The sequence below is a fragment of the Lissotriton vulgaris genome, chromosome 6, assembly GCF_964263255.1.
Source record: "Lissotriton vulgaris chromosome 6, aLisVul1.2, whole genome shotgun sequence".
Taxonomy (NCBI): Eukaryota; Metazoa; Chordata; class Amphibia; order Caudata; family Salamandridae; genus Lissotriton; species Lissotriton vulgaris.
In genome coordinates, this window is record NC_141694.1 from 1,497,307,266 (window position 1) to 1,497,334,850 (window position 27,585).

At 46.2% G+C, this 27,585-nt stretch overlaps 1 protein-coding gene across 2 annotated transcripts in view; it reads right to left on the reverse strand.

Moving 5' to 3' along the window:
* The window catches only part of CCDC88A (coiled-coil and HOOK domain protein 88A), an 865,879-nt gene that overhangs the window by 419,150 nt on the left and 419,144 nt on the right, over nucleotides 1–27,585 (reverse strand). For both annotated transcript variants that reach the window (XM_086927667.1, XM_086927666.1), the window contains exons 9-10: nucleotides 12,884–12,965; nucleotides 9,170–9,328 (exon numbers count right to left, since the gene is read on the reverse strand). In XM_086927667.1, coding sequence (XP_086783793.1) covers nucleotides 9,170–9,328; nucleotides 12,884–12,965 — 241 coding nt within the window. The remainder of the gene's footprint in view (nucleotides 1–9,169; nucleotides 9,329–12,883; nucleotides 12,966–27,585) is intronic.

Below are 27,585 nucleotides of genomic sequence, written 5' to 3' on the forward strand. Positions count from 1 at the left end.
GCTTTTTTTATAACAGTGTGATAAGGCACCACATCCTTTGATGGCACATTTGAAACTGAAGCCAACTCCCACTCAGGTGACAGTTCAAGCCCACTGGCCTCACACAAATCTTCAAAAGGATCCTCAGAATCCCGTAACTCCCCTTCTTCAGAATCCGAATATAGATACCTTTCCTCTTCCAGAAGTCTCTGAGCCTTTCTCCGAGACCTTTCCTTCACAGCCGAAGCCAACGGGTTCGGAATCGACTCCGACGGTGCTGGAGCCGGCGTCGAACCCGACGTCGGATGAGGCTTCTCAGCATGAGGTCGGACAGAATCCTGCCTCGGAGTCGTAGGCATCGGCGTCGATGTGACTGGCGTCGACGGAGTCGGCGTCGAGCGCTTCGGCGTCGACGACACCGGAGGTGTCGGAAAATACCAATGCGGTGGTATAGCCGGCATAAAAGGCATGAAGGGCGCAGGGGCGTAAGCCTCGGGAACACCCAAGTTGAAAGCCATAGGACCCGTGGGACCAACAGGTGCACCAGACGGGAACATTGCCCTAGAATAGACACCAAACATGGCGTTCAAGAACTGAGATGGATCCTGACCTGGAGCTGGAAACTCAGGATATGGTTCTCTGGGTCGTTCCTGAGGAGGCGGAGTCAAAACGACGTCGACCTCTTTAACGAGTCCTGGAACCGGGGTCGACAAACCCGCAGGCACCGGAACCGCGACTTCACCAGCCCCCTGCTCCTCACCTTCATCCTCCTGACCAGAAGGATTGGATGGAACTGGAGAATGGACCTGCTCCTGTGATTCGGGTGAACCTGGATGTGAAGCCTCACCAACAGAGACATGCTCCGACTCCGAAACCACCACCTCTTTACTCAGAAGCTTGACCTGGGACTTCGGTCTCGAACCAGAGTCTTTTCCGGGGTGATGACGTGACTCACGGCTCCTCTTCTTGTTCTTCTTCCTCGAAGACTTCGAAGCGTGAGCTGAAGACGACTCCGAGCGTGACCTCGATCGAGACCTCGACCTCGAACGACGAGTTCGAGACTTCGAAGATTTCTTATCCTTCTTACTCTTAAGCTTAGCCACAAGGAGCTTTGCCTCTCTTTCTCTTAGCGCCTTCGAAGTCATCTTCTTGCAGCAAGGACAGTCCTCGACGTCATGGTCGGAGCTTAAACACCAGACACAGCAATCATGAGGATCGGTGATAGACATAGTCTTGCCACATTCGCCGCAAGCCTTAAAACCAGTCTTCTTCGACGACATCTCGAAGAATATAAAGTTAAACAGAATAATAGGTTAATAGTAACAAAGTTACTGTAAAGCTACAGTACGATCCCTGAAAACCGTTAGCGTCGACGACGCGGAAAAAAGGGAACTGATGTCGTCACGCCAGCGTGGGCCTATTATGGGCGTAGTTGACGTCAGCGGAGTCGCGAGCGGAGTCGTGTCTCTGTGACGTCCGCGTCCACATCGGCGCGAAGCTACAAAAAGAATTTCCGAATGTTGCTGACGCAAGGGGGATATTCACAAGGTGAGGAATCCACACGGCAGATGTATCTATCAGAAACACAATCTCTATAGGTCATTTTAAAGCTAGGCAAGAGCCATAACCTGTCGGTTCTCCCTGTTCAAGGAAGTGAAATTATACATACCTGTACTTGCCTAGTGGCCAAGGGAGCTCTAACTGGGTTGTGATCATGGGAGGCCCATGACAATGAAGCAGACCCTCAAATAGCGAAAATGCTCTTCCTTTACTGGAATACAAAAGTAGGCATCATGGAGATATGGAGATCTACCGATGTCATCTAATCCCTTATTGGCAATGTCAATAAATTTGAGGTACCGTAACCACTGAATTGAACCCACTATGAGAAGTTGTAAAGCTCTACCAACATCATGATGACCTCAGTCTCTTGGGCATGCTAAAGTATATGGAAAAAATCTTAAGCCTTTTTTTCATTGTCCAAACTCTTTCTATTACTCGCATAAAAGTACATTTTGAATTTCATCCAGAAAATCAGTAGATGATTTCTGCGATCGTGGAGGACCTGAAAGGGGAGGTAGAAAGATTGGGGTCAATTCTGCTTTGATGACACCGCATAGAACATAGTCTTGAAGTGTATGTGCCCACTGGAGGTTCTTTGACCCACTAGAGGAATTGAGGTTTGTGGCAGCTGAAGAAGTAATAACTACTAAGAAGGGGGACCCCTGAAAAGAAAGAGAGCCGGTAGACAGGGGAACAACAGGAATGCCTACACCAAAAACTACACGCCCGAGTCGATTGAACAAGGCCCCAGAAGGGGGTCCTTAAATAAACCCACTGTCACCAGAGCAATGTAAATGCAGGGAAGATCAGTCACTCCAAGTAGTACAAAATATAAAATGTATTTGATTTTTAACACCTATTTCAAAAGGATATCTTGTTTAACAAAATACATATAAAAGCATCAAAAACAGAGAATATCAAAATGTATCATTACAAACTCCCCTTTTATACTGCACATTAGTTTCTTCATCATTACCACCATTCAACACACAACTCAATATCTCAATCATGCAATTAATCACATTCACACAAGCACAAGAGATGAATCAATGCCACAAGATGGTCCTGAGACCGAATAATACGGCGTTGAGGAGCCAAGCTGCTAATCTCAAGGAGGCTGGGTCCGGGTGACAAATTTGACCCCCCTGAATGGTCAGAAGGTTCGGTATTGGTGGAAACGGAATGAGATCGCACTCCGAAAGGAGGAGAAGTTTGGTGAACCAGTATTGGCGAGGCCATCTGGGAGCAAGGAGGATGAGGCGACACGGCTGTCTCTTCATTTTGCGGATGACTCAAGGAATCAACGGAATCGGAGGAAAGGCGTATGCATATATCTGAGACTAGTTCATCGAAAGCACATTCCTGCATGAGTCTTTGTGGGGAAGCCAGCTTGCAAAGTGTGGACATTTGCGGTTCTGAATTGTGGCAAACAGGTCCAGATCGGGGTGACCCCACTCCCGAAAGACTCGGTCCAGCGTCGGTTGATGGATCTCCCATTCGTGATTGGATATTGCAGATCTGCTGAGAGAATCTGCTTGTACATTGGAAATCCCTGGAACATGGACCGCTGAAAGATTGATCTTGTGACCCAGAGCCCAATCTCAAATCTCCTGGGCTTGCTGGGAGAGAAGGGCAGATTTTGTACCGCCTTGTTTGTTTAAGTACTGCATACTTGTTGTATTGTCTGTCCGAATTAGTACCGAGGACCCTTGGATGACTGTTCAAAAGGATTTCAAGGCCAAGAATATGGCTCGTAGCTCCAGGAGGTTGATGTGCCACTTCCTTTGTTGCACAGTCCACTTTCCGTTGACACTCATTCTCTGAAGGTGTGCTCCCCATCCTTCGAGGGGAAGCATCCGTGGTGATGGTAAAATGTGGTACTTCCGCCAGGAATGCACATCCCTCTTGCAAATTTTTCATCTGAGTCCACCAGTGAAAGACTTCTTTCATACGAGGAGTTATGTGAATAATGTCGTCGAACAACCCCGAAACCTGCAACCATTGGAGGTTGAGTTCCTCTTGTAAAGGTCTCATTCTGAGACGACAGTTGGGTATTAGAGGGATCCAGGATGAGATCATCCCTAGGAAAGATTTGTACATTCGAACTGAAACGTACTCCTTTTCTTGCAATAGGTGAGCCATCTTGCAGATCTTGTGTTGCCTTTCTTTTGAGACGAAAGCCTGAGTAAGATGGGTATCCAGTGTGGCTCATAAGAATGACTTTCTTTGAGACGGAATGAGATGGGATTTTTCGAAGTTGATGGAGAGACCTAGAGACTGGAATAGAGACCGGCATCTTTGAACATGTGCACTTGGTGTCGTAAAAGAACTGGTCTTGATGGGAAGATTTGAATGCCCTCTAAGCGGAGATGTGCTGCACCGGAGCTATAACCTACGTGAAAACACGGGGCGCTGAGCGAAGTCCAAAGGGGAGAACTTTGAACTGAAAATCCCTGCCAGCCACTCTGAATCGCAAGAATTTTCTGTGTCTGGGGAGGATCGGCACATAAAAATAAGCGTCTTGAAGGTCGAGGGTGGCCATGTGATCCCCCATTGAAAGAAGCTGGAGTATTTCTTGAAGTGTTAACATTCGTATTTGTTGAGGGCATGCAGGTTGAGGATGGGATGCCATTCCCCCCGATTATTTCCTTATGAGGAAAAATCTTGAGTAAAAGCCTGTTCCCTTTTGTAAGTAAGGAACTTTTTCGATCGCTCCCTTCTGTGTCATTGATTGTATTTAGGTGAACAACTACTTGATATGAGCTGGAGGTGGGCCCTTGGGAGGAGAATTTGGGGGAATTTTGACGAATTCTAAATTGTGTCCTCTTGCCACTATATCCAGGACCCACCTGTCTGTAGTAATTGCGGACCAGTTCGAGTAGAATCGGGATATTTTTCCTCCAACTTTTGACTGGGGGGAGGATAGAGATGGTGGCAGGTCTCACTGTTTTTTATTGGAATCTCTTCCACGGTAGGAGGACTTCTTACTGGACTGGGTGTTACCCCGCTGTCCGTAAGACTGTTGTTTGTAGGGCTGCTACCTCTGGTTGGATTGAGAGGTTTGACATTACTTCTGTTGATTGTAATTTCATCTGTTGGAAAAGGATCCACGCCATTTAGCCCCTCGAAAGGACGACTTGCGAAACTGCAGGCTACCTAAAGATCTTGCTGTTTCAGTGTCCTTTTTGATAGTCTGTAGAGCCTCGTCAACATGCTGGCCAAACAGAAACTCGCCATCAAAATGCATGTCAATTATTTTGGTCTGGACCTCTTGGCGAAATGATGTAGACTTTAGCCACCCCTGTCTTCTCAACACAGCCGCACCCGCTAGATTCCTGAAACTTGTAGACGCCACGTCTACTGCTGCGTCGATTATCTCTGCTGAAGCAAGTTCACCCTCTCGCAATATCTGCTTTGCCTCAGTTTGCGCAGGTTCTGGTAACATCTCAATATAGGGCGAGATCCACATTTGCCTGTCGTATCTCCCTAATATCGCTAGGGAGTTTGCGGCTCTTACAGTGGTTGCTGCCATCGTGGAGACCTTCTTCCCGATGGAACCCAAACGCCTGCCATCTCTATCAGGTGGAGCAGAAATAGGTGAAGAGGGGTTCCTGGCCCGTCTTTGCGCCGCTTGAGCAACGACCAAATCAGCCTTAGGTTGCCCTACAAGGCATGCAGGAGATTTGCCCGGAGCCTTGTACTTTTTGTCTAACCTGGGTAATACAGCCGGAAGGGAATTGGGTGTCGCCATAATTTTTAAACCTTTGATTTTAAAAACTATGAAGTTAATAATGGGAATAGTTTTGACTTGCCTTCGCGGCTGATCTTTAAAATCATAAAGAAAGCACTCATCTTTCTTTGTTTCCATCAGAATTTGGAATCTTTTAGTACCTCGTTCCATCAGGATATGGAAGCCTCCGATGTCTACTGGAGGCGAATTAGCTGCAGCTGTAGCATAAGGTGACCGTGTCTGAGTTTGGTAGTCATCCCAATCCGACAGACTTGATTTGTCATCCACCTCTCCTTCCTCTCTATCCTAATCCGTCGTGTTCGCTTCTTGAGAATGATGAGATGGCACTGGAGAAGGTGGGCTTGGAGATTTCAAAGTGGATGTAGAGGCCTGAGGCATGGCAGTGGATGGGAGAGATGCCGCAGACTCCGATGGAGGGAAACGACGATAGTAATCGTCTAACATGTGCTGTAAATTATTAAGAAGGGCCAAAGGCATTTGTGCTGAGGGCACCGTGGCAGGAGCTTGACATTCAGAGAACTGTTCTTCGTCTGGATCTTCCTCTTGATACTTAATAAGTAGTTCAGATGGACTTGTAGCAGTGCTGAACCTGTCGTTTACATCAGATTGCTCCTCATCATCATATGAATCCAGCAATTGATCAGGCAATTTAAGCGGTGATAGAGCTTGTAATGACGAGCCACGTCTCTCAAGCAAAGAAGGTGTCATAATCGGTTGAGCAAAAGAGGCCTTAGATGGTATGGAAGACCATACTTGTAGTTAAGTACATGTTGTTAAAAGTGGCGTCAGCGGTTTTGTCGTCGACGGTGTGCCGCCGTCGAAGGAGATGGTGTCGACGAGACAGTCAACTTAAGCGATAGTGTAATCTTCGTCGACGATGTTTTCGACAACGAGGCATCCTTCGTCGACGATGCTTCGTTGACGGGGCATTTTTCGACGACGATGAAGCTGTCGACGACGAGGCAGTCTTCATAGACGGTGGGGTCGTCGACTTTAAGCCAGTCTTCGTCGACGGAGCACTCATCGATGGGGTAGTCTTCGTCGACGATGGGGTCGTCAACGTCGAGCCAGTCTTCGTCGATGGAGCACTCGCTGACGGAATCTTACCTCCCTTCTTAATCGACGACGAAGTGTCGACGATGGAAGGCATTATCTTTGTCGACGAAATAGGTCTTACCACAACAGAGAACAGCGTCGCCGGTGAGGAGGCTGACAACATTATCATCTTAGGCTTAGGTGATGAGAAGGTGACTGTCGACATTGAAGTGGCGTCGACGATGATAATCGACGACGATGGAACCGACGACAACTCCGTCAACGGCGTAGACCTCTTCTTCTGAAGAAAAACCTTCTCAGGAAGCCTCTTAGATGTCAAAGACTTTCCAGTCCTTTTAGGGGGTGATACAGATGACGATCCAGAAGGTGGAGAAGCCTTTTTGGCAGAATGCAAGCCAGAGCCCTTGGTGGGAAGAGCTTTCCTCAACACCTTAGCCCCAGTGGAAGAAAGATCTTCCTCAGCCATCCTCTTTCTTGAGGATACAGATGACCCTGAAGCCACACTTCCCACTTCAGATAGGGGATTGTCCTGGTCTTTAATCTTCTGTAGCCACAGAAGAAGGCCTCCTTCCCTGTGCCTGATGGTCTTTTGAGGGAAGGTCCTGCAGATTTTACACTCTCTCACCTCATGATCAGGATAAAGGCAGTAGATGCACTTTTTGTGGGGATCTTCTTTAAAGATTCACAAGGCCTGAAGAGAGATTTTTTAGGGGGTGACGTCTTGGATGAAGACAACCAGTCAGAAAAGTGAAGTACTGAGCAGAGCTCAGGGAGACTCCCTTTACACGACGTGCGGTAGAAAATCTGAGTGCCTGAGCCTCTGGGGAGAACATTCTGATGGGTGCTGTCGCCTGATTGGCTGCAGTTTGGACAATACAAAATGACTATGATAGTCATGAGTGTGGAAGTTTTTACTCTTGTGGCTTAGGGCTACTTTAAATCCTGGTTGTTTATTACTAAGGTTTAATGGTTATTATTTGCATATTATTGCTTTTTTATGTACCGTGGGACTCCCACTCTGACGACGGGGAATGATTCAGGCATGTGAATCTATGAAAGACACCCCAATACTGGAGAATTTACATTCCTTGTCTGATGACTTGTGTTTCATCTTAAGACTAGACTTGTATCCACACTTCAAAGTCTTCAAGGCTTGGGAAGACTGGATGGAGACATGTATCTGACTGTTGCCTTTGTGGCACGAGGGTTACCTCACTCAAACACTAAGCTAAAAAGCCACCTGTTTTGCACATTTCCTGCACCTCCTCGGTTGTTGCTGAAATGCAGCCTTTTACAATTAAACACATCACCACTTGCAAACAGACTGATTGATAGCGCTGCATTTTGTGTATATTTTGAGTTTGTTTACATGCAATTTTTGCAATGCTGTCTTTTTGCCCTCCGAAAGACAGTTTAGGAATTGTTCAAGAGGATTAGGTGATAGAAGCTAAGAAAATTTGTTCAAGTTATTCAACCTGTACCAGGTATAAGTAACCATAATTAAAGCTGCATTTATTTGCTAAAGCAACAGGTAGGTATTCCCAACCTGATGACATGGGTTTCTGTTTTTCTTCTGCTGTATGCAATACCTGACAACATTCTTTGCTTGAATCTGTAACTAGGAGAAGTATCTGAGTGTTCTTCTATATTAATGGAAGTGGCCAGAAGCAAAGGAGCAACCACATAAGACTTCTATGCATCTTCATTGCTCATCTCTTTTTGCCCGATCCTGGGCAGGATACCTTTCTTTCAGGATTATATAGTCCAGTCACATGTTAGCATTTGTGTAGTATATGAAAGTTATTGTTCAGGAGACTTCCTTGAAGAAATGATAAACTAGTATGATGTTTCCTTTTTACTACAAAACACACAAACAATCAAGCTTTACCTTTTAGCAAAGTGCCACCTAAAAATGTTTGGCGTTTTCATTCATACTCTGCCTTGTGCATGCATTATAGTAACGTAACTTAAGCACCACCAAACTGTTGGTTATTTATCACAGGATATTCATCATAAGCATCACCATTTTAGCCACAAAGGAATATAAACAACTATGTTTGACACAACAAACATGGTTGCTCCTTGGTAATCTATTTGTATTATGCGCAGTGTTAGACTGTGACTAGATATTTTAAGCGCAAAATATGCCACAATCTTGGGTAAGCCCAACAATGAAATGGAGTGGTTAAAGGTGGAAAGAGAAGAAAGAAGGAAAGATAGAAAGAAAGAAGAAAGAGAAAGAAAGAAAGAAGGAAAGAAAGGAAGAAAGAAAGGAAGGGAAAAAAGAAGAAAGCAAAAGAAAAAAGAACGAAAGAGAAAGAAGGAAGAAAGAAAGAAAGAAAGAAGGAAAAGAAAGAAAGAACAAAAAGAGAGAGGAACAAACACAGGCCGCTATTTGAGCGGAAAATTTCCACTCCTGGAAATGCTCTTGTTGGCAGAAAATTACTTTTTATTGCCCATCTGAACGGAAAAATTACATTTTATCTGCTGCAGGAGATTTTTCTGCTACGCAGTAAATGTTAGATAAAGAGGGTGACAGACAGCACCGAGGGCTCGACAAGGCCTTGGAGATGACGGGGTTGGTGAAGAGAATGTGTAAATTAAGAAGAATAACACATATTGATACACTTGCTTCACACAATTAGAATTATAACACTATTTCATGAAAATATTTGTTAAACACATTTTGATTTCTATTGAAAGTCATTATAATGAACTCAAAACTACTTTTCAACATGCTCGATTCCATTTACCAGTTGTCTGTTTGTCGGCACTGTTAAAAAATAAATGCATGTATAATGTAATTTTAATGGTGCATACCTCAACTCTTGCCTTGTAAAAGTCAATATCGTGCATCCTTTCTTTGTATCGAATGACTTCACTCTCCAGCTTGTCAACTCTGATTGCCTTTTCTCGCAGTGCATCTAATTCATCACGGTACACTCTAGCAGAGCGCGCATCGGAAAGCAGATTCAAATTCTAAAATAGAAACAATGGTCATATTACAACAAAAACAAGTAATGGCAAAACCACTAAGTGTAGGTATTTTATTAGTCAAAGTGCTTCTTTATTGATTGGGCAGTTTGAGTGTGTGTTGTGTCCCTGAGTGAGTGGGTTGATCGTAGAATAACTTAACAGTTTAATAAATGGGTGAGTAAATGACTGCATGGATAACAAATGGGTGAGTGAGTGCAAGGACAGATGTTTGAATGGTTCAGTTCATGGATGAGTAAATGAGTAAAATAAGTGTTGGATAAATGGTTGGTGCATGAATGGATCAATGGATATTTGAGAATGTGGAAAGATGTAGGCAGGTTACACAGTCTTACAGTGTTACTCATAAAAGTCCCAAAAATTAGCAATAATACACCAGTGCATCATTGCACAAAGCTGGGCACCACTATGCAAAGAAAACCCACAAAAAATGAATAATTACTACCATCATGCCAGTGCGTTTTGCCAAAGAGGAATTGCCACCATTGTGCAGAAGTCTTTAGTTCATGTATAAATTTGTCCCATCTCTCCGTAATCTTTGTTACATGTTTCGATTTGCACTGCCACGCATTCCATTTGAATGCATGTCTAAATTTGCACGCAGAAAACTTCAGAGCTGACTTAGATTTGCACCCTCACTTATGCGTTTAAGACTCCATGACTACATTTGCCCCAGACACATTTTTCGATGCTGCATTCAGTTTTCTACCACTGCTCATTAATCAATAATATAAACCTAGAATTGTACTATCACTCATCAATAATTAGTGCAATATGTATTACCTCAATATTCAGACATTTTTAACACTTGGCCAGATTTGCACCTTCAATTAATAACCTTTAATGGACGTTAAGATTTAATACAGCTGTGTGAGCCTCACCACTGGACAGTCACACAGCGGCGGCCACTCCATTAGAGCGGAGGAGCGCAGACCCCTGCAACCACCAGCAAATAAAACGAGTTTGAAACCTGTTTTATTTTAATCCCCTGGACCCACCCTCAGGACTCTGATGAGTCTTGGGGGTGGGTCATGGGAAGACACTGCTGGTGGGGGAGTGATGGACACTTCCTTCACTACACATGGGGTGTTTAGCCGGCCGTCCCAGGCCGGCCAAACACCTCAATGGCAGTGATACTCTCTCCTGCTCCAGCCCCAGCTGCGTTGCTGTAGCTGGAGAGGGCAGGCACAGGCTCCCAGTCTGCCTGGGAGCACAAGTTGTCAGTGCTTGGCCACAGTGCATTCTGGGAACCTGTGCCCAGAACCAGGAATAGCACGATGTGGCGGGAGACGGCTGCGTAGAGGTAAGTTCATTTTATTAATTTAAACTGCAACATCCCTTTAACCTTGGTTTTTTCAGGGAATTTCTAAGGGTTTTAAAAAAAATGTAAAGTAATATAAAATTTTGATTCTTAACTATAACATCAATTTAACCTTTGTTTATCTGTGAAATTCCATGGTTGTTTTTAAGGTAAGATCAGATGTTCATCAGCATTCAACCCCGCCAGGCGGTGCTCCCTGATGAACATGGCCTTCCGCTGCACCCAATTTGGGGTTAGACACAGGGCCTGGCCTGATGCAATGCCTTTTACTCAACCCCTCTGTGCTCCCAACACCTCGAAGCACATGACATTTGGCTGTGGAGGTGTGAGGTCGGGAGCAGGGCCTGACCTGTGACCAAGCACTGCACCAACTACCTGCAGGTGCAACCCTCCCCACAACCCCCTATAGCGTTCAGCCAAAGGCCATGTTTTTTTTTTAAATATGAGGCAAACCTATTGGCTTTATTAGGTGAACATATCAACATACATAAAGCAAACCTATTTACTTTGTCAAGCAGTCACCAATGCTAATAAAACTTAGATTTTATAAATACACTATACTCTCAGAATATTTTACATAAAGCATTAAAAAAAAACATAAACAAGTCTTTGAGTTTTTTAAAACATTTTTCAGGCCACAAATGCAGCCAAAGAACCAACCACACGGGAACCCTGCCCTCCAGCTGAAGTAACCTCTCCGGGCGCCTGGAGTCAATGACCTAGGAGACTTAGGGCATCATTTTGATGCCAAGCGGTCGGACTGCCGGCCACTATTGCGCCAGTTAGAAGACGGCCGACAAGCATGCAGGTGGTCCGACTGCCCTATTTGGATGCAAACTCGTCGGGGCATGCTAAGGCCTTTATAAAGCACATGCCAACTCCCTACCGCACATCCTACACGGCCGTGCACCGTGTGACATGCAACATGTTGTGCATGGTACACAGTGCGCAGAGGTGAGTGGGGCACTACTTGTTCCCCCAGGGTCACTTTTCAGCGGCCCATGATGGAAGGGGGCCTTGTTTGGGGCACCTAATATCCCTTTTCGGCAAGCTTTTCTTGGCGGTGTTCTCGCGATGAAAAGGCTGTCAGAAAGGGATATTGTTATCCCGACGGCGGAGTCTGCCTTTGCACCACTGTAATGCTGGGACGATGCTCTGACTGCCACCCTGTCGGATTTCTGATCCTGGTGGTGCTTTCGTCTGACAGCTGTGGGTCCAACAGACAGCATGGTAATGCAGGAGTCGGACCGGAGGGATGTTAAAATTCAGGCCCTTAGTGTTATAGTTTTTTTTATGTTGCTGGGGGACTGCTGCATTCCCTGCAGTCCATAACAACATTAAAAACAATTCTTGGTGGTGCCATGCCCCTTATAGGGGATTCAACAGGATCAAAAACTATACATAAAAAGACCTTGCAGGGTATTACGTGGTGCTCTTTGCCTGGGCTTGCATTTATTATTCCTTTTTATTATTTGTAGGGGGATTTTTTGGGCCACCGGGCACCCACTCCTTTTTTAAATGTTGAGGAGCCCCAAGACCCTGCGGCTCCTGCCAGTTCCCCAGCCAGTACCCACCCTGGGGGCAGCGGGAGCCAGCTCGGTTCCAGCCCTGGCGGAAGCAGCTTTTTAACTTCCCCCTCCAGGCGGGAGCCAAGATGTGTTCCCAGCCTGGGAGAGTGTAGGCAGGGAATTAGATTTACACTCCCTGTCACACTCTCCCAGGCAGAGAACAAGTGAGTGCCTCTGGATAAGGTCCTTTTGGCACTGGGGGATGGGTTTCCCGGGCCATCCTATGGCAGTAAGAGGGGAGCCCTCCCCATAAGTAAAGCAATCAGCCTTCTAAAGGCTCGGCGAGGCGGGCCGCACGCCCCACCCTAAATTTAATATTGGAGCCTGGGGATGGGGTGCCTAGGGCCTCCTAAAGGCATGGAGAGGGGTGTGTATGCGCCCTCCCCATAAATAATTATATCAGGCCCAGCACATGGGTTCATGGAGTCACAGCTGGAGCTCGTCAGTATCACATGGCAGGGCTGAATAGTCATTGCTCTGAATAAAGTCATCCAGACCAGTCAGAAGCACAGAAAGAGTATTCATAAGATTAAGAATCTGCAGTAGATGCATCAGAATTGTATTGTTAATGTTAGAGTTAGAGTGCATGAATGAATATAATGTAGCAGACAGGCTAATGCTGCACAATCTGCTTTGCTGTTGTATGCTCACCTCTTGTTGAAGTCTTTTAACTTCTGTTTCCAAATGTTCGAGTTCTTGTTTGCTGTCCAAAAACTGCTCCGTTTTTTCTTCCCTAATAACACATACACAAAGCAAGAAATTATATACCAACGATTTCTATAATGTGTATCCTATTGCAACATCAAGAGGTTATTTACAACATGTAGTCAAAATCTAGAGCTCACACTCACACATACATTTAAAAATCGAGCTAACAGTTCCGAACTGCATTTTACTGCTGGTTTGATGCAGTCAAAGCTATGATGTACTATTTCTGTTACAGACTGCTGTTATTTGTATAGCTACAAAGAATGAGTAGACTGACTGGAATTACTTTTTGGTAGTCCAGTGGTGTAGTGTTTATGAGGTTTCCAAAACAGACCTCACATTCAGTTTGTGAAATGTATGGTTAGTTGAGGAGATAATGTATCTCGGTTAGCTGAATGTGTCAGCATGGATGAAATAATGCCCACCTCGAATAACAAGTATATGTGGTGCATGTGGTACAGGACGATATAAAAATACAGACACCATATACTGAGCTCCAAGTTGTTGAGGTTAAACCTATTATTTCCAAAGGTAAATTACAGCACTGCCCCCAAAAGAGATTCCCAATTTAAGACAGAGCAAGACACAAGGACAAACTGAAAAAGTAGTGAAGACAGGAAATACACCCGCCTATTGTGAACAGAGAAGACAGTTAAGTGGCTCCTGCACACATTAGCTCAAATTGCACTTCGTGATTGTTTCCTGGAGATTATGTTTTTGTGTGAAGTTAGAAGAAAAACTGTGAAGTGTGAGAATAATGTTCAGAGTAGAACCAATCCAAAAGTGGACCTATTGTTTATTTATCTAGTGACCTCATAAAATTGACAAAGCATAATAAGGAAGTAGGGGATTTTGAGATGTACCCTGAGAGAAAGATAGAAACTGAATTCTCTCTGTAAGACCTCATCTGCAATACTAGGTTTATTTCTAGATATTAAGAGCCCAGGAAGTAGAAATGAAAATTGTATGTCTACAGCACACAAACTTTGGCCACTTCACTACCCGTGTAGTGTCACTTGTTGTCGTTCAAAGAACGGAGTCGAAGAATAGGCAAGACTTTCTTGTTTTCATAAACCCACTGTGAGTCTTTATGATGTGAAGCAAGGGAACTCTCTATCAGCTATTTTAGAGAGAATCTGATGGCAAAAAGGAGTCTAACTGACAAAATACAAAAATCTTTTGGTTTTAAATGCAGAGGTGGGCAATTCTAAGTATGGCACCACAAGCATAAGCACTGTTAGGATAAGTGTTGTTAATCAGATGTTTTTGTTATGCAGACACAGTTGAGAAATTCATGATTGGGTGTGTGAAAGCTTTTGTTTATCAATGATTTTACTATTTCTGGCAGACAGCAGTTTCGAACAGATTTAAGTGTAAGGGTAAACTGCTGAAGAAATGTAATCTAGCGGAGGCAGGTAGTTTGACTAAGCATTAGAGGGCCCTTATTAAGTGTATAAACAATTTTGAGCTTTACCAGGTGCAGGAATGCACATTGTAAAACGTCATGATTTTTTACCTTCATTTTCCAGTGATGGAAAAAATAACTGGAACAGGGTACAATAATGAGCCTGGTAATTCCAAGTATCATGTTTGCCCCCACATTTCGGGAATTATAACTCGTAATGGTTGGTTACTGAGGTGAGATAAGAGCCAGAATGAGTGACTTCTTTCTTGCCAGTCTTATTTATGTGCTTCTTATTCATTGGCAGTCCTTCCTCTTGTGTTTGTCCCTGTCTTGGAGCATATCCTCTTTACTATCCTTGGACTGAATGACTTTTGTTCAGTTCATTTCAGGAACTTTATTCAAAAGGCAATGACAATCATACAAGTGCAAAAACAATTAAAAACCGTAGATTTAAGACAAAGTACAGTTGATTTAACAAGCATTGGAAATGCAATAGGTCTCGCATTAGAAAGGTTGGAGCTATTGGTCTTGTAAATAATTTTTTTTTGTGTTTATTTTTGAAATAGCTAAATTGATAGTTTTGTCATTCTCAACGCCAATAGTTTTAACTTTTGCGAATGTGACACCTATAGCATTTGGAATGCAACATGTTTTGTATGTAGGTGACTTTGATGGCAGCTCTTGTTGTTATGCCACATCTCTAGAGAGCAGGATAGTGCAGCAGAGGAGAGAAGCACAGCAATGCAATATGTCTCTCATTTATAGAGCTCCTAATGCCATTACTTTAGTTAGTATTTAGTGCGTTTCTATTGAGGATTATGACTTTAAAATCACCCCCCCCCCACATACGACAACCCACAAAGTAGACCAACCTCTGTGTCTAGAAATGTCGAAAGCTCAACAGGGAAGAGGACATGTGACTAATTTAGTTCTGAACCTTTGCCACTCACCAATGTGCATAGTCTTGTTAAAATCGTGAATTATTGGGTTTTGAATATTTGTTATAGTTTTTATTTTATGCATGCTTTTTGCATAATGTTCACTATTAATATCCTGGTTTGAACAGAAAATGTCTTGAGGGAATACAGTCAGTCTGCCTTTGCTGTATGTGTGGCGCTAGCAATATCCACCTCATCACTTCATCTATCTTGCATGACCTTTGTATCCAGTGGAACACTTCATGTAAAATGTTAATAGATAGCAACCTTGAGAAGATTTTTTTTTTAATTCTGATCTCCAAGTTAACAATGAAAACCACATACATTAGTTCCTTTTGATTGTAAAGTACCTGTGTATTTGTGAAATGGGGTGGAGGAAGCAAACTCATTACCCTGCAAGCTGAGCGTCCTCCCATCGCACACCCATCTGTGGCTTGAGTGGTGTGGGTGTGAGGATGAGGGTTGTGAGCGTGAGGGGTGTGGGGGTGAGGGGGTGTGAGGGTGAGGGGGTGTGAGGGTGAGGGGGTGTGAGGGTGTGTGATGGTGAGGGTGAGTGAGGGGGTGTGAGGCTGAGTGTGTGTGACGGTGTGTGAGGGTGAGGGTGTGTGACGGTGTGTGAGGGTGTTTGATGGTGAGTGAGGGAGTGTGAGTGTGTGGGTGTGTGACGGTGTGTGAGGGTGAGTTAGGGAGTGTGAGGGTGTGTGAGTGGGTGAGTGTGAGAGTTAGGGGGTGTGAGTGTGAGAGTTAGGGGGTGTGAGGGTGACTGAGGGTGTGAGGGTGAGGGGATGAGGGTAAGGGTGTGTGAGGGTGAGGGGTGTTGATGGTGAGAGGTTGCGAGGCTGAGGGTGGGTGAGTGTGTGTGAGGGTGTGTGAGGGTGAGGGTGTGAGGTGTAGTGAGGGTGAGGGTGTGAGGTGTAGTGAGGGTGAGAGTGTTGTGAGGGGTGTGAGGGTGTGAGGGGAGCGAGGGTGTGTGAGGGTGAGGGGGTGTGAGGGTGAGGGGGTGTGAGTGTGTGTGAGGGTGAGGGAGGGGGTGTGAGGCTGAGAGTGTGTGAGGTGTAGTGAGGGTGAGAGTGTTGTGAGGGGTGTGAGGGTGCGAGGGGAGCGAGGGTGTGTGAGGGTGAGGGGGTGTGAGGGTGAGGGTGTGTGAGTGTGTGTGAGGGGGAGTGAGGGGGTGTGAGGCTTAGGGTGTGTGACGGTGTGTGAGGGTGAGGGTGTGTGAGGGTGAGTGAGGGTGAGAGAGGGGGTGTTAGGTAGAGGGTGTGTGACGGTGTGTGAGGGTGAGGGTGTGTGAGTGAGTGTGAGTGAGGGTGAGTGAGGGGGTGTGAGGGTGTGGGTGTGTGACGGTGTGTGAGGGTGGGTGAGTGAGGGAGTGTGAGTGGGTGAGGGTGAGAGTTAGGGTGTGTGAGGGTGAGGGTGTGAGGGTGACTGAGGGTGTGTGAGGGTGAGGGGATGAGGGTAAGGGTGTGTGAGGCTGAGGGGTGTTGATGGTGTGAGGGTGAGGGGGCTGAGTGTGTGTGATGGTGTGTGAGGGTGAGGGTGTGAGGTGTAGTGAGTGTGAGAGTGTTGTGAGGGGTGTGAGGGTGTGAGGGTGTGAGGGGAGCGAGGGTGTGAGGCTGATGGGGGTGCGAGGGTGAGGGGGTGTGAGTGTGTGTGAGGGTGAGGGTGAGTGAGGGGGTGTGAGGCTGAGGGTGTGTGACGGTGTGTGAGGGTGAGGGTGTGTGAGGGTGAGTGAGGGTGAATGAGGGCGTGTTAGGCTGAGGGTGTGTGACGGTGTGTGAGGGTGAGGGTGTGTGAGGGTGAGTGAGTGTGAGTGAGGTTGAGTGAGTGTGAGTGAGGTTGAGTGAGGTTGAGTGAGGGGGTGTGAGGGGGTGTGAGGGTGTGGGTGTGTGACGGTGTGTGAGGGTGAGGGTGTGTGAGGGTGAGTGAGGGAGTCTGAGGTTGTGTGAGTGGGTGAGGATGAGAGTAAGGGTGTGTGAGGGTGAGGGGATGAGGGTAAGGGTGTGTGAGGGCGAGGGGTGTTGATGGTGAGAGGGTGCGAGGGTGAGGGGGGTGAGTGTGTGTGAGGGTGTGTGAGGATGAGGGTGTGAGGTGTAGTGAGTGTGAGATTGTTGTGAGGGGTGTGATGGTGTGAGGGGAGCTAGGGTGTGTGAGGGTGAGGGGGTGTGAGGGTGAGGGTGTGTGTGTGTGAGGGTGAGGGTGAGTGAGGGTGTGTGAGGCTGAGGGTGTGTGACGGTGTGTGAGGGTGAGTGAGGTTGAGTGAGGGCGTGTTAGGCTGAGGGTGTGTGACGGTGTGTGAGGGTGAGGGTGTGTGAGTGTGAGTGAGGGTGTGTGAGTGGGTGAGGGTGAGAGTTAGGGTGTGTGAGGGTGAGGGTGACTGAGGGTGTGTGAGGGTGAGGGTATGAGGGTAAGGTTGTGTGAGGGTGAGGGGTGTTGATGGTGAGAGGGTGCGAGGGTGAGGGGTGTGAGTGTGTGTGAGGGTGTGTGAGGGTGAGGGTGTGAGGTGTAGTGGGTGTGAGAGGGTTGTGAGGGGTGTGAGGGTGTGAGGGGAGCGAGGGGGTGTGAGGGTGAGGGAGTGTGAGGGTGAGGGGGTGTGTGTGAGGGTGAGTGAGGGGTTTTGAGGCTGAGGGCGTGTGATGGTGTGTGAGGGTGAGGGTGTGTGAGGGTGAGTGAGGGGGTGTGAGGTTGTGGGTGTGTGACGGTGTGTGAGGGTGATTGAGGGTGTGTGAGGGGGTGAGGGTGAGAGTTAGGGGGTGTGAGGGTGAGGGTGTGAGGGTGTGTATGTTTATAAGTAATTTAAATGTGTTTTTTTAATATGTGTTGTATTAAATAAAATGTGATAGAGCTTTCCTTTTGAATTGTCCTGCCTTATGTGTATGTTTTTATGTAATTAAACTGTGTGGGTGTGTTTTTTAATATGTGTAGTGTTATGTGTGTGTTTTGTGTCTGTGGACTCCCGTATTAAATGTAATATTTTAAAATGGCCGACGCAATGCGTCACCTTGACGCTACCGTCAGCGTTCTAGTTTTTTTTGTGTTGTCACTGATTACTTTTGATTGACGTTTATTTGTAGCCAATCGGAGCGCTACGTTTTTGACGTAGCGTTCCGATTTGCTTACGTCGACGGTGGAATTCCCCAGAAGATCGAGAATCGTGGTGCGCGGAAGGCGTGTGCTTGTTCCTGCATCGTTTGACAGGTAAGATTTAATTTCTAAGTTTTTTTGTATCTAATTTAAGGTAGTATCTATAGTATGTATGAATTAATTAATGTTTATGAGTGTATTTATATAAATAGTAAAAAAATTTGTTAGCGATTGTACTATTTGTTACTTATTTATTTAAAGAAAATTTAAATCATATATTTTAACGTTGATATGTAATGTATATGCTAGCGACAACTCTAATTTAATGTTTTTTTAGCTGGTGTTTGTTATTTGACGTACATGAACTGTTTTTTGAACTTCGAAGGGCTATTTCGTTTCGAGTATATTTATGTATGCGGTTTATTTTCTTTATTTTTTTGAATACTTAAATGCATTGTTTAGATTTCTTTTGTTACTTTGAGTAGAAAACTTTGTTGTAGTTTTGGAAGAATTGCAATTAGGCTGTGAAGTCTTGTGCTTTTGTGATTACGCACTTTGTTTGTGTTTTTTATTTATTCTGGCATTGTTTAATGGTTTATTTTCCCTTACTTTAGTAAGTGCTTTATGTTGTGAATTTGTTTCCTTTAGCTGGCTTTGTCCACTTTTAAATTGTTGTATTATTTGCTGTGTATTCAGATGTTTGCCTATTTTTTGTGCATTTTTTTGTGTGAAAGAAATGTTTTATTTTACAATCCCTTTCATCATTTTTGTGTATTAATTGCTGCACTGTCCTTGCGTTGCATTAAGTTTTAATTTTTGAATAGCTACAAGTGTGTAATCCGATTTTTACGCATTAAAATAAATGTTGCCTAACGCTATTTATGTGTGGAGTTGGAGGGTGGAGTTGTAGTTGGAGGGTAGAGTTGTAGGGTGGTATTGTAGTTATAGGGTGTAGTTGGAGGTTGGACTTGGACGGTGTGAGTGTGAGGGTGAGTGGATGTGAGTGTCTGGGTGTTTGAGGGTGTGTGATGGTGTGTGAGAGTGATTGAGGGTGACTGTTTTAGTATGAGTGAGGGGGTGAGTGTTGTGAGTGTGTGTGTGAGGATGAGGGGGTGAGGGTAAGGGGGTGTGAGAGTGTGATGATAGGTGTTGGTGAGTGAGGCTGAGAGTTTGAGGGTGAGTGTTGTGAGGGTGTGAAGGTGAGTGAGGGTGTGCAAGTTTTAAGGTTGAGTGTGTGACTATGGGTGAGGGTGGGGGTGGGTGAGGGTGTGTGAGGGGGTGTGAGGGTGAGGGGGTGAGGGGGTGATGTTGAGTGATTGTGTGTGAGGGTGTGAGGGTGAGTGAGGGTGGGTGAGGGTGAGGGTGGGTGAGGGTGTGAGTGGTTGTGATGATGCCTATAAGTGATCATTTTTTCTCCGTGAATATTGTACACTTCAAATGTATTAATGTTGTGAAGCGTTGTTTCAGAAGCTAATCGAGACCTATGTAATGTTGATTGATGCTGTTGTTAACGCTGAATCAAAAAACAAACACATCAGTAACTTCTTTTATATTATCCATGTAAAAAGTTTTCATTTTTTTTGTAAGGTACACATCAATTCGCACTGCAAAAGCTTTGCTTGCATTAACATAGATGCGCAGTCATTTTGGAGGGTGGAGTTGTAGGGTGGTGTTGTAGGGTGGAGTTGGAGGGTGGAGTTGGACAGTGTGAGGGTGAGTGGATGTGAGGGTCAGGGGGTGTGAGGGTGTGTGATGGTGTGTGAGGGTGAGTGAGGGTGACGGTGTGAGTATGAGTGAGGGTGTGAGTGTTGTGAGGGTGGACTTGGACGGTGTGAGGGCGAGTGGATGTGAGGTTCAGGGGGTGTGAGGGTGTGTGATGGTGTGTGAGGGTGAGTGAGGGTGACGGTGTGAGTATAAGTGTGGGTGTGAGGGTTGTGAGGGTGAAGGGGTGAGGGTGTGTAGGGGTGAGGGTGTGTGAACATGAGGGGGTGAGGCTAATGGGGTGTGAGAGTGTGTGACAGGTGTGGGTGAGTGAGGGTGAGAGTTTGAGTGTGAGTGAGGGTGAGTGTTGTGAGGGTGTGAAGGTGAGTGAGGGTGTGCGAGTTTGAAGGTTGAGTGTGTGACTGTGGGTTAGGGTGAGGGTGTGTGAGGGTGAGGGGGTGTGAGGGTGAGGGGGTGATGTTGAGTGATGGTGTGTGATGGTGCGTGGGTGAGGGTGATTGAGGGTGTGTGGGTGAGGGGGTGAGGGTGTGTGAAGATGAGGGGGTGAGGGTAATGGGGTGTGAGAGTGTGTGATGATAGGTGTGGGTGATTGAAGGTGAGAGTTTGAGGGTGAGTGAGGGTGAGTGTTGTGAGGGTGTGAAGGTGAGTGACGGTGTGCGAGTTTGAAGGTTGAGTGTGTGACTGTGGGTGAGGGTGAGGGTGTGTGAGGGTGAGGGGGTGATGTTGAGTGATGGTGTGTGATGGTGAGGGGGTGAGGGTGATTGAGGGTGGGTGAGGGTGTTGAGGTTGTGGGTGAGGGTGTGATGGTGAGTGATGGTGTGTGAGGGTGTGAGGAAGAGTGAGGATGAGTGAGGGTGTGTGAGGGTGAGGGTGAGGGTGTGAGTGGGTGTGAGTGTGAGTTGTTGTGATGATGCTTATAAGTGTTCATTTTTTGTCCGTGAATATTGTACACTTCAAATGTATTAATGTTGTGAAGCGTTGTTTCAGAAGCTAATAGAGACCTATGTAATGTTGATTGATGCTGTTGTTAGCGCTGACTCCAAAAACACATCAGTAACTTTTTTTATATTATCCATGTAAAAAGTTTTCATTTTTTTGTAAAGTACACATCAATTCGCACTGCAAAAGCTTCGCTTGCATTAACATAGATGCGCAGTCATTTTGGAGGGTGGTGTTGTAGGGTGGAGTTGGAGGGTGGAGTTGGACGGTGTGAGGGTGAGTGGATGTGAGGGTCAGGGGGTGTGAGGGTGTGTGATGGTGTGTGAGGGTGAGTGAGGGTGACGGTGTGAGTATGAGTGAGGGTGTGAGGGTGGACTTGGACGGTGTGAGTGTGAGGGTGAGTGGATGTGAGGGTCAGGGGGTGTGAGGGTGTGTGATGGTGTGTGAGGGTGACGGTGTGAGTATGAGTGAGGGTGTGAGGGTTGTGAGGGTGAAGGGGTGAGGGTGTGTGAGGGTGAAGGGGTGAGGGTGTGTGAACATGAGGGGGTGAGGCTAATGGGGTGTGAGAGTGTGTGACAGGTGTGGGTGAGTGAGGGTGAGAGTTTGAGGGTGAGTGAGGGTGTGAAGGTGAGTGAGGGTGTGCGAGTTTGAAGGTTGAGTGTGTGACTGTGGGTGAGGGGGTGTGAGGGTGAGGGGGTGTGAGGGTGAGGGGGTGAGGGGGTGATGTTGAGTGATGATGTGTGATGGTGAGTGGGTGAGGGTGATTGAGGGTGTTGAGGTTGTGGGTGAGGGTGTGTTGGTGAGTGATGGTGTGTGAGGGTGTGAGTGTGATTGAGTGTGTGAGGTTGTGAGACTGTGTGAAGGCGGCAGGGGAGGGGAGGAGAAATGCGATCCTGGCTGTGTGCGTGGAGAGAGAAGGGAGGTGGTGGCGACTGGGGGCAGGGGAACAGATGGCGAAGGCTGGCGAATTGAGTTGTGCATGCTCGCTTGGAGTCGTGGAGTTTGGCAAGTTGCAGCCCGTTCCTTTCTGCTGCTACTCCGTTTGTACCGAGAGTCGAGGCTGCATAGTAAAGACCAGGGCTTCAAACTGAGCCTGCAAAGGGAAGCCGCATTGAAAGCCCCCTCAGCCCCCAACCCCATCAAGGCACACGAAACAGATAGAAGGCTGCCATTTTATTTTGATTTTGTTGGGCTCACCAGCATTGGAACGCTGCCGTTCACTACCACACATCTAGGGTAGTGTATTTATTGTTTTCGGTACAAGGCTAATTAATGTGTGTTAGTTATTACAAATTCTTTTAAGAACATGAGGCTTCCAACATCTTTTAGTATTCAATGCGAAGATGTCAAATGCGGGTTTAAGATGAGATACGGCCGTGAAACTGCAGGGAGAGAGAGGGGAGGTGCTGGCGGTTGGGGAGGGGGAGGAGAAATGCGAGCCTGGCTGTGTGCAGGGAGAGAGAGGGGAGGTGCTGGAGAGGGGAGGTGCTGGCGACTGTGGAGGGGGAGGAGAATTGCGAGCCTGGCCGTGTGCGGGGAGAGAGAGGGGAGGTGCTGGCGGCTGGGGGCTGGAGAACAAATGGCGAAGGCTGGCGAATTTTGTTTAAAAAATAGTCTGTTTCAGTGGGCAAAAAATGAGTTGTGTAGGTTTAAGGGTTTAAGACGAGACACGACCGTGAAACTGCAGGGAGAGAGAGGGGAGGAGCTGGTGGCTGGGGAGGGGGAGGAGAAATGCCAGCCTGGCTGTGTGCAGGGAGAGAGAGGGGAGGTGCTGGCGGCTGGGGAGGGGGAGGAGAAATGCGAGCCTGGCTGTGCGCTGGGAGAGAGAGGGGAGGTGCTGGCGGCTGGGGAGGGGGAGGAGAAATGCGAGCCTGGCTGTGTGCGGGGAGAGAGAGGGGAGGTGCTGGCGGCTGGGGGTGGGGATAGCTGTGGGAGAAGCCTTGTCGCTTTCATGTGCACGCGCTTTTAATGTCAATGCGCTTGCGCATTGAGCTTCAATTTGACGGGTACTGCAAGGAATCGCCATGGAATCGCAAGTAGGTTAAAGTCTGTTTAAGCCCCCATAGTCTCGCAAGCTCAATGAGCATGCGCATTGACAGGCGAGACCTAAAAATAAAATCCCACCTAAAACAGACCACCTCATTGCTCGAAAGTTGTAAAAAACGTAAAGCTTCTCTGCAATTAGTAAATTTATGTATTTTTAGAAAAGCCCATAAAAATTGTTTAGTAAAAACGTCCTATAATTTGCACAAAAAACTGCAAGAGAGACTGATCGGAGACACTGTCATAAGGACAAACACACGCACTAGGGTTACGGTCCTGCACTAAAGGGTATTTACCAGAGGTACATCTACACTGGAGGTACATCTACACTGGATGACTTGTATCATTGCACTGCTCACATTCAGAGATCTACAGAGAGTACATATGTTTTTTGACACTCTCCTGCCTGTGCTGCTTCTCCCAAATCCCAATAGCAGCTCAGAAATGCAAGATGTCTTTTGTGAAGCAATCCTTGTGCACATTATTAGCTGAATATATTAATTGGAAGATATTCAGATTACATATCAAGACATATATGGATGCAACTGCGCCCATGAGGATAGTTACCAGTAGATAATTAAGATACAGTACTGCACTAAAGGGAAGCGTAGGAGATCTTAGATTGTGCCAGCTCTAAACCTGAATAATAATGCCCTCTCCCAGAGGCCAGGTACATAAATCCACTAATGCTCCATACTGTTAACAGATTTTAGAGTAGCAAAGAGACTCACAGTCTGTTTACCAAACTTCACACCTTCCCTCGTTAACAGTCTTTTTTTCTAAAAACATACACTTGTCCTGTGATGTATCCTCTTTATGCACTGAGGATGGGTTCTCAAAAAGGAAAGCCCTCCCCAACCCTATTAGGCTCTGTTTAGCGAAAGCACTTTCAGTCCTTTGTCACACTACAAGCTCTCTCTAATTGTCGAGTGGATTAGGGATGCCCAATTTAACAATATCTTCTAAATAGCGGAGACCAAGTTCCTCACGACAAATGTAATGGGACGTGGAAGGGGGTACACTGAGGAGACGTCTACATAATTGATTTTCCTCTGGCTATAAAGTGGGAACAATTAGCATAGGCCAGCAGCCCATCCACATATGTGGCCATGGGTGTACACTGAGATTTGTAGGTCTCAACTCGTGGTACAACTGGTCTGATGACAACAAAAGAGATGACTGGGCTGTTCCTTAGGGAAGTAAGAAGGAAAGGGTCACTAGGGAAAAAGGGTTAGTGCTCAATGGAGGACAACCCCTGGGTATCCAATTTGTTGGATATAATGGCCTCACACACCCTTGCGGGTGTCATGCTTCATCATCGGCAATGCTCCTCGTTGGGCCGGCGGTGCAATTTCCAACGGGCTCAACTGAAAGAGGGGCTCTTTATCGGAGATCTTTTATCCAACTGCCTATGGGTGAAGTGGGGGTGAGGGGCCAGGACAGAGTAGATAGTGTGGGGGAGGATAAAATGTGGCACAAGGTACCGGAAAGCAATTTTATTCTGGTGGTCCTCTGCCACAAGTAAAATCAAGGATAGCCGGTGCTCATGGGGACTATGGTTTCCCAGAGTGTACCAGGGCTAAAGTGAAAATGGTGTGGTCAACATGTTTCTCGCTTCTAGTACATTGACTGCGATTCTTCAGGACCCACAAGAAAGACTGTCTTGATGGTAAGGAGCCTGAGTGGACAAATGTGCAGGGGCTCATAGGGAGCGTACCTAAGGAAAGTGAGGACAAGTTTGAGGTTCCACTGGGCCATAATAAAGCAAGAAGGTGGAAACAAATTGTGTAAACCTTTCAGAAACCTATTTACATTAGGGGATTTGAAGAGGGATGGCTGATCAGGCAATCACAGAAAAGCTGTAATGGCAGAGAGATAGCCCTTCAGAGTGCCCAGAGCACAGCCCTGCTGAGCAACTGAAAGAATTTAAAGGAGAACCTGAGAAAGGGGAGCCGAAAGGGGATTAATTTGTCTTTCTGTAAATCACGCCTCAGATTTTCCCCAACGGCAAGTGTAGACCATCTTGGTCGAAAGACACCTGGCTGCCAAGATAACATTACAGACTTTGGGAGGAAGGCTGAAAGCTGTCAACTGCTCAATCTACAGGCAAGAAGGAGGAGCTTTGACAAGTTCAGGTGGAGAAACCTCCCCTACTGCTACGACAGAAGATCCTTTTCGAATGGGCAGCCTGATTGGAAGACTTATGGACATGCTCAACACCTGAGGATACCCGACTCTCTGGGCTACTGGACCTTTGGAAACACCTGTGCAACCGTATCCCACAGAATGTGTGAATAGCAGCCCAAAAAGCATGTGGTATTCACTAACTGCAATGCTAGGCTGGTGGATGAAAACATTTTCTGATTAAGGTCCCCAGCTTCTTGGATTACCGATACTTAGGCGGTTGGGTATGCCCCAGGATTCACGTCTGAAGTGGAGGTTTGGACCAACAAGCTCTCTGGTGGTAGGATGTTCTGTGGGGAATTTGAGGTGCCCTGGAGCGAGGAGGTGGCAGCGGGCAATTGTCCTGTTTACAGGATCCCCTGTGTTGGGCTTGAACCAAGTCCCAAGCAGGACATCAGTAAGTGATTCATTAAATAACAAAAGCAGTTCTGAAGGGGACAGTCTAGGCAGAACCACTTCCGTCAAGACATTAGGCTTGACTACCACCGAGGGTAAGCTAAAGTTTAATACCTAAGCTGCCCTCCACACCACCATTGTGAATGAAGCTCCCTCCTGCTTAGCCATGGCAGGAGAAGAAAGCATGCTAGCATCTGGAGAAGCCTCCAGCCAACTGGCTTCACCCAGATTCTCACACCAGTCCAAGATATCATAAGGCTGGTATTGTTCAGGGTTCAGCGACCTCTCCCATTCCTCACTGACTCATAATCCATAGGAATAAGGCTGAATAAGGCTCAGGACTGGAAGGAATGGCTCCAGTCGGTGCCGGAGTCGCCGTTGGGTGATGCTTTTCTGGCTCCGTGTTGGAGTTGGGGAAGTAAATGGGGATAGCATCGCCAATAGGCGCCAGGAGCATTGAAGTCGAGACCGGCGTAGAGGAAGGTTGACATGGTACGCCATCCTATTGACCCCCTAAATTAGGTCTTCATAACAGAAAAAAGCTTTGGGCAAATTAGTACCAGCCATGTTCTTTGCTACCTCAGAAAACTTTCAAAACTCTATCACCTTCCTTTCATCTCACTCACAGACACACCTGTCAACCTTTCCTGCCTTGCACTTTGATACATTCCTCCATCTCAACTAATGATTTTGAATTCTACTTTTCTTCTAAAAGGACTACTATTAGAGACACACTCACTTATCTACAAATGCAAGATCGATGGATAGTAAATCTTGGCATCTGCACTTGTGCAAAACAGAGATGAATACAATTAGCAATGCCTCCTAACCCTGGTCAGATGGCTGGTGACTGAATGAATTGGGTACCCTGCATACAATTCCCAATTCGGTTTGCAGTTTGCGAGAGATCTTTGGATCATTTAAAGATCACAATCACAAACAGCCACAAAATCACTTGTACTTGGTTTTATCTAATAAATTCACTGAAAAACTCAAAAGTTAAAGTGACATTAGAATTGGAGGATGGAACAAGACAAGAACTGAACTGAAATTAAAAACAAAAACACTGACTGACTTCACATATTACATCACTCATAACATGTTAAATGACATAACTGATGGAATCTCAAATGACATTATTGATGACATCAGATGATATCATCCATGATACTATTACTGAAATTACTGCATTAGCCCACACATAATTTTACAAAAAAGCAATTGGTAGTACAGGGCTAATTGTAAAACACAGACTAAAATTACTCCGTATACACATGTTGATGGTTAGACTGGAAAAATGGCACTCCCTGGAGCCAAGTGTGGCCCTGCATTGCAAATGTTATTTGTTAGATGAGTTACTTATCAGTAAAGATTGGAATGCAAGAAACACCCACTTATATAAGGTAGGGCTGGACACACCTGTAATTGGTCACAAAGGCACGTTCAGAAGGTTCTGGCTTAAAAACAAAGCCTGTGCAAAAAATGTATGAGAAAAGCCAAAGTTTCTGATCACAACAGATTTTCCACCTGTGGATGTTGGGTCACTTGCACAAAAAGCAATGGATGGAATGCTTGAAAATCTCAGCCTTTGGTAATTACTCAGGGCACATCCGTATACCATTGTTATTTTGCGCTACATGTCACCTCCGTTTGGACCCATCTATATGCAAATCAGGCTTGACCCTGCGCCAATCAGAACACTCCAGCACGAACTGCCAAGCCAGGTCCTCCCTGAACAGGAACACAAGCAACCCAGGACCAGTCTTGCCCTAGTTATGGGTTCATCAGCCAGGTACAGCTTGGTTCCAGTTATAAAGTGTTCCCGGGACCCACATCTTAGCACACTCGTCCCACTTAGGATGACACATTTAATTATTCAAAAAGTGATGGGTGTAATGCTTAAAATGATCTCAGCCACTGGTGATTAATCGGGGACG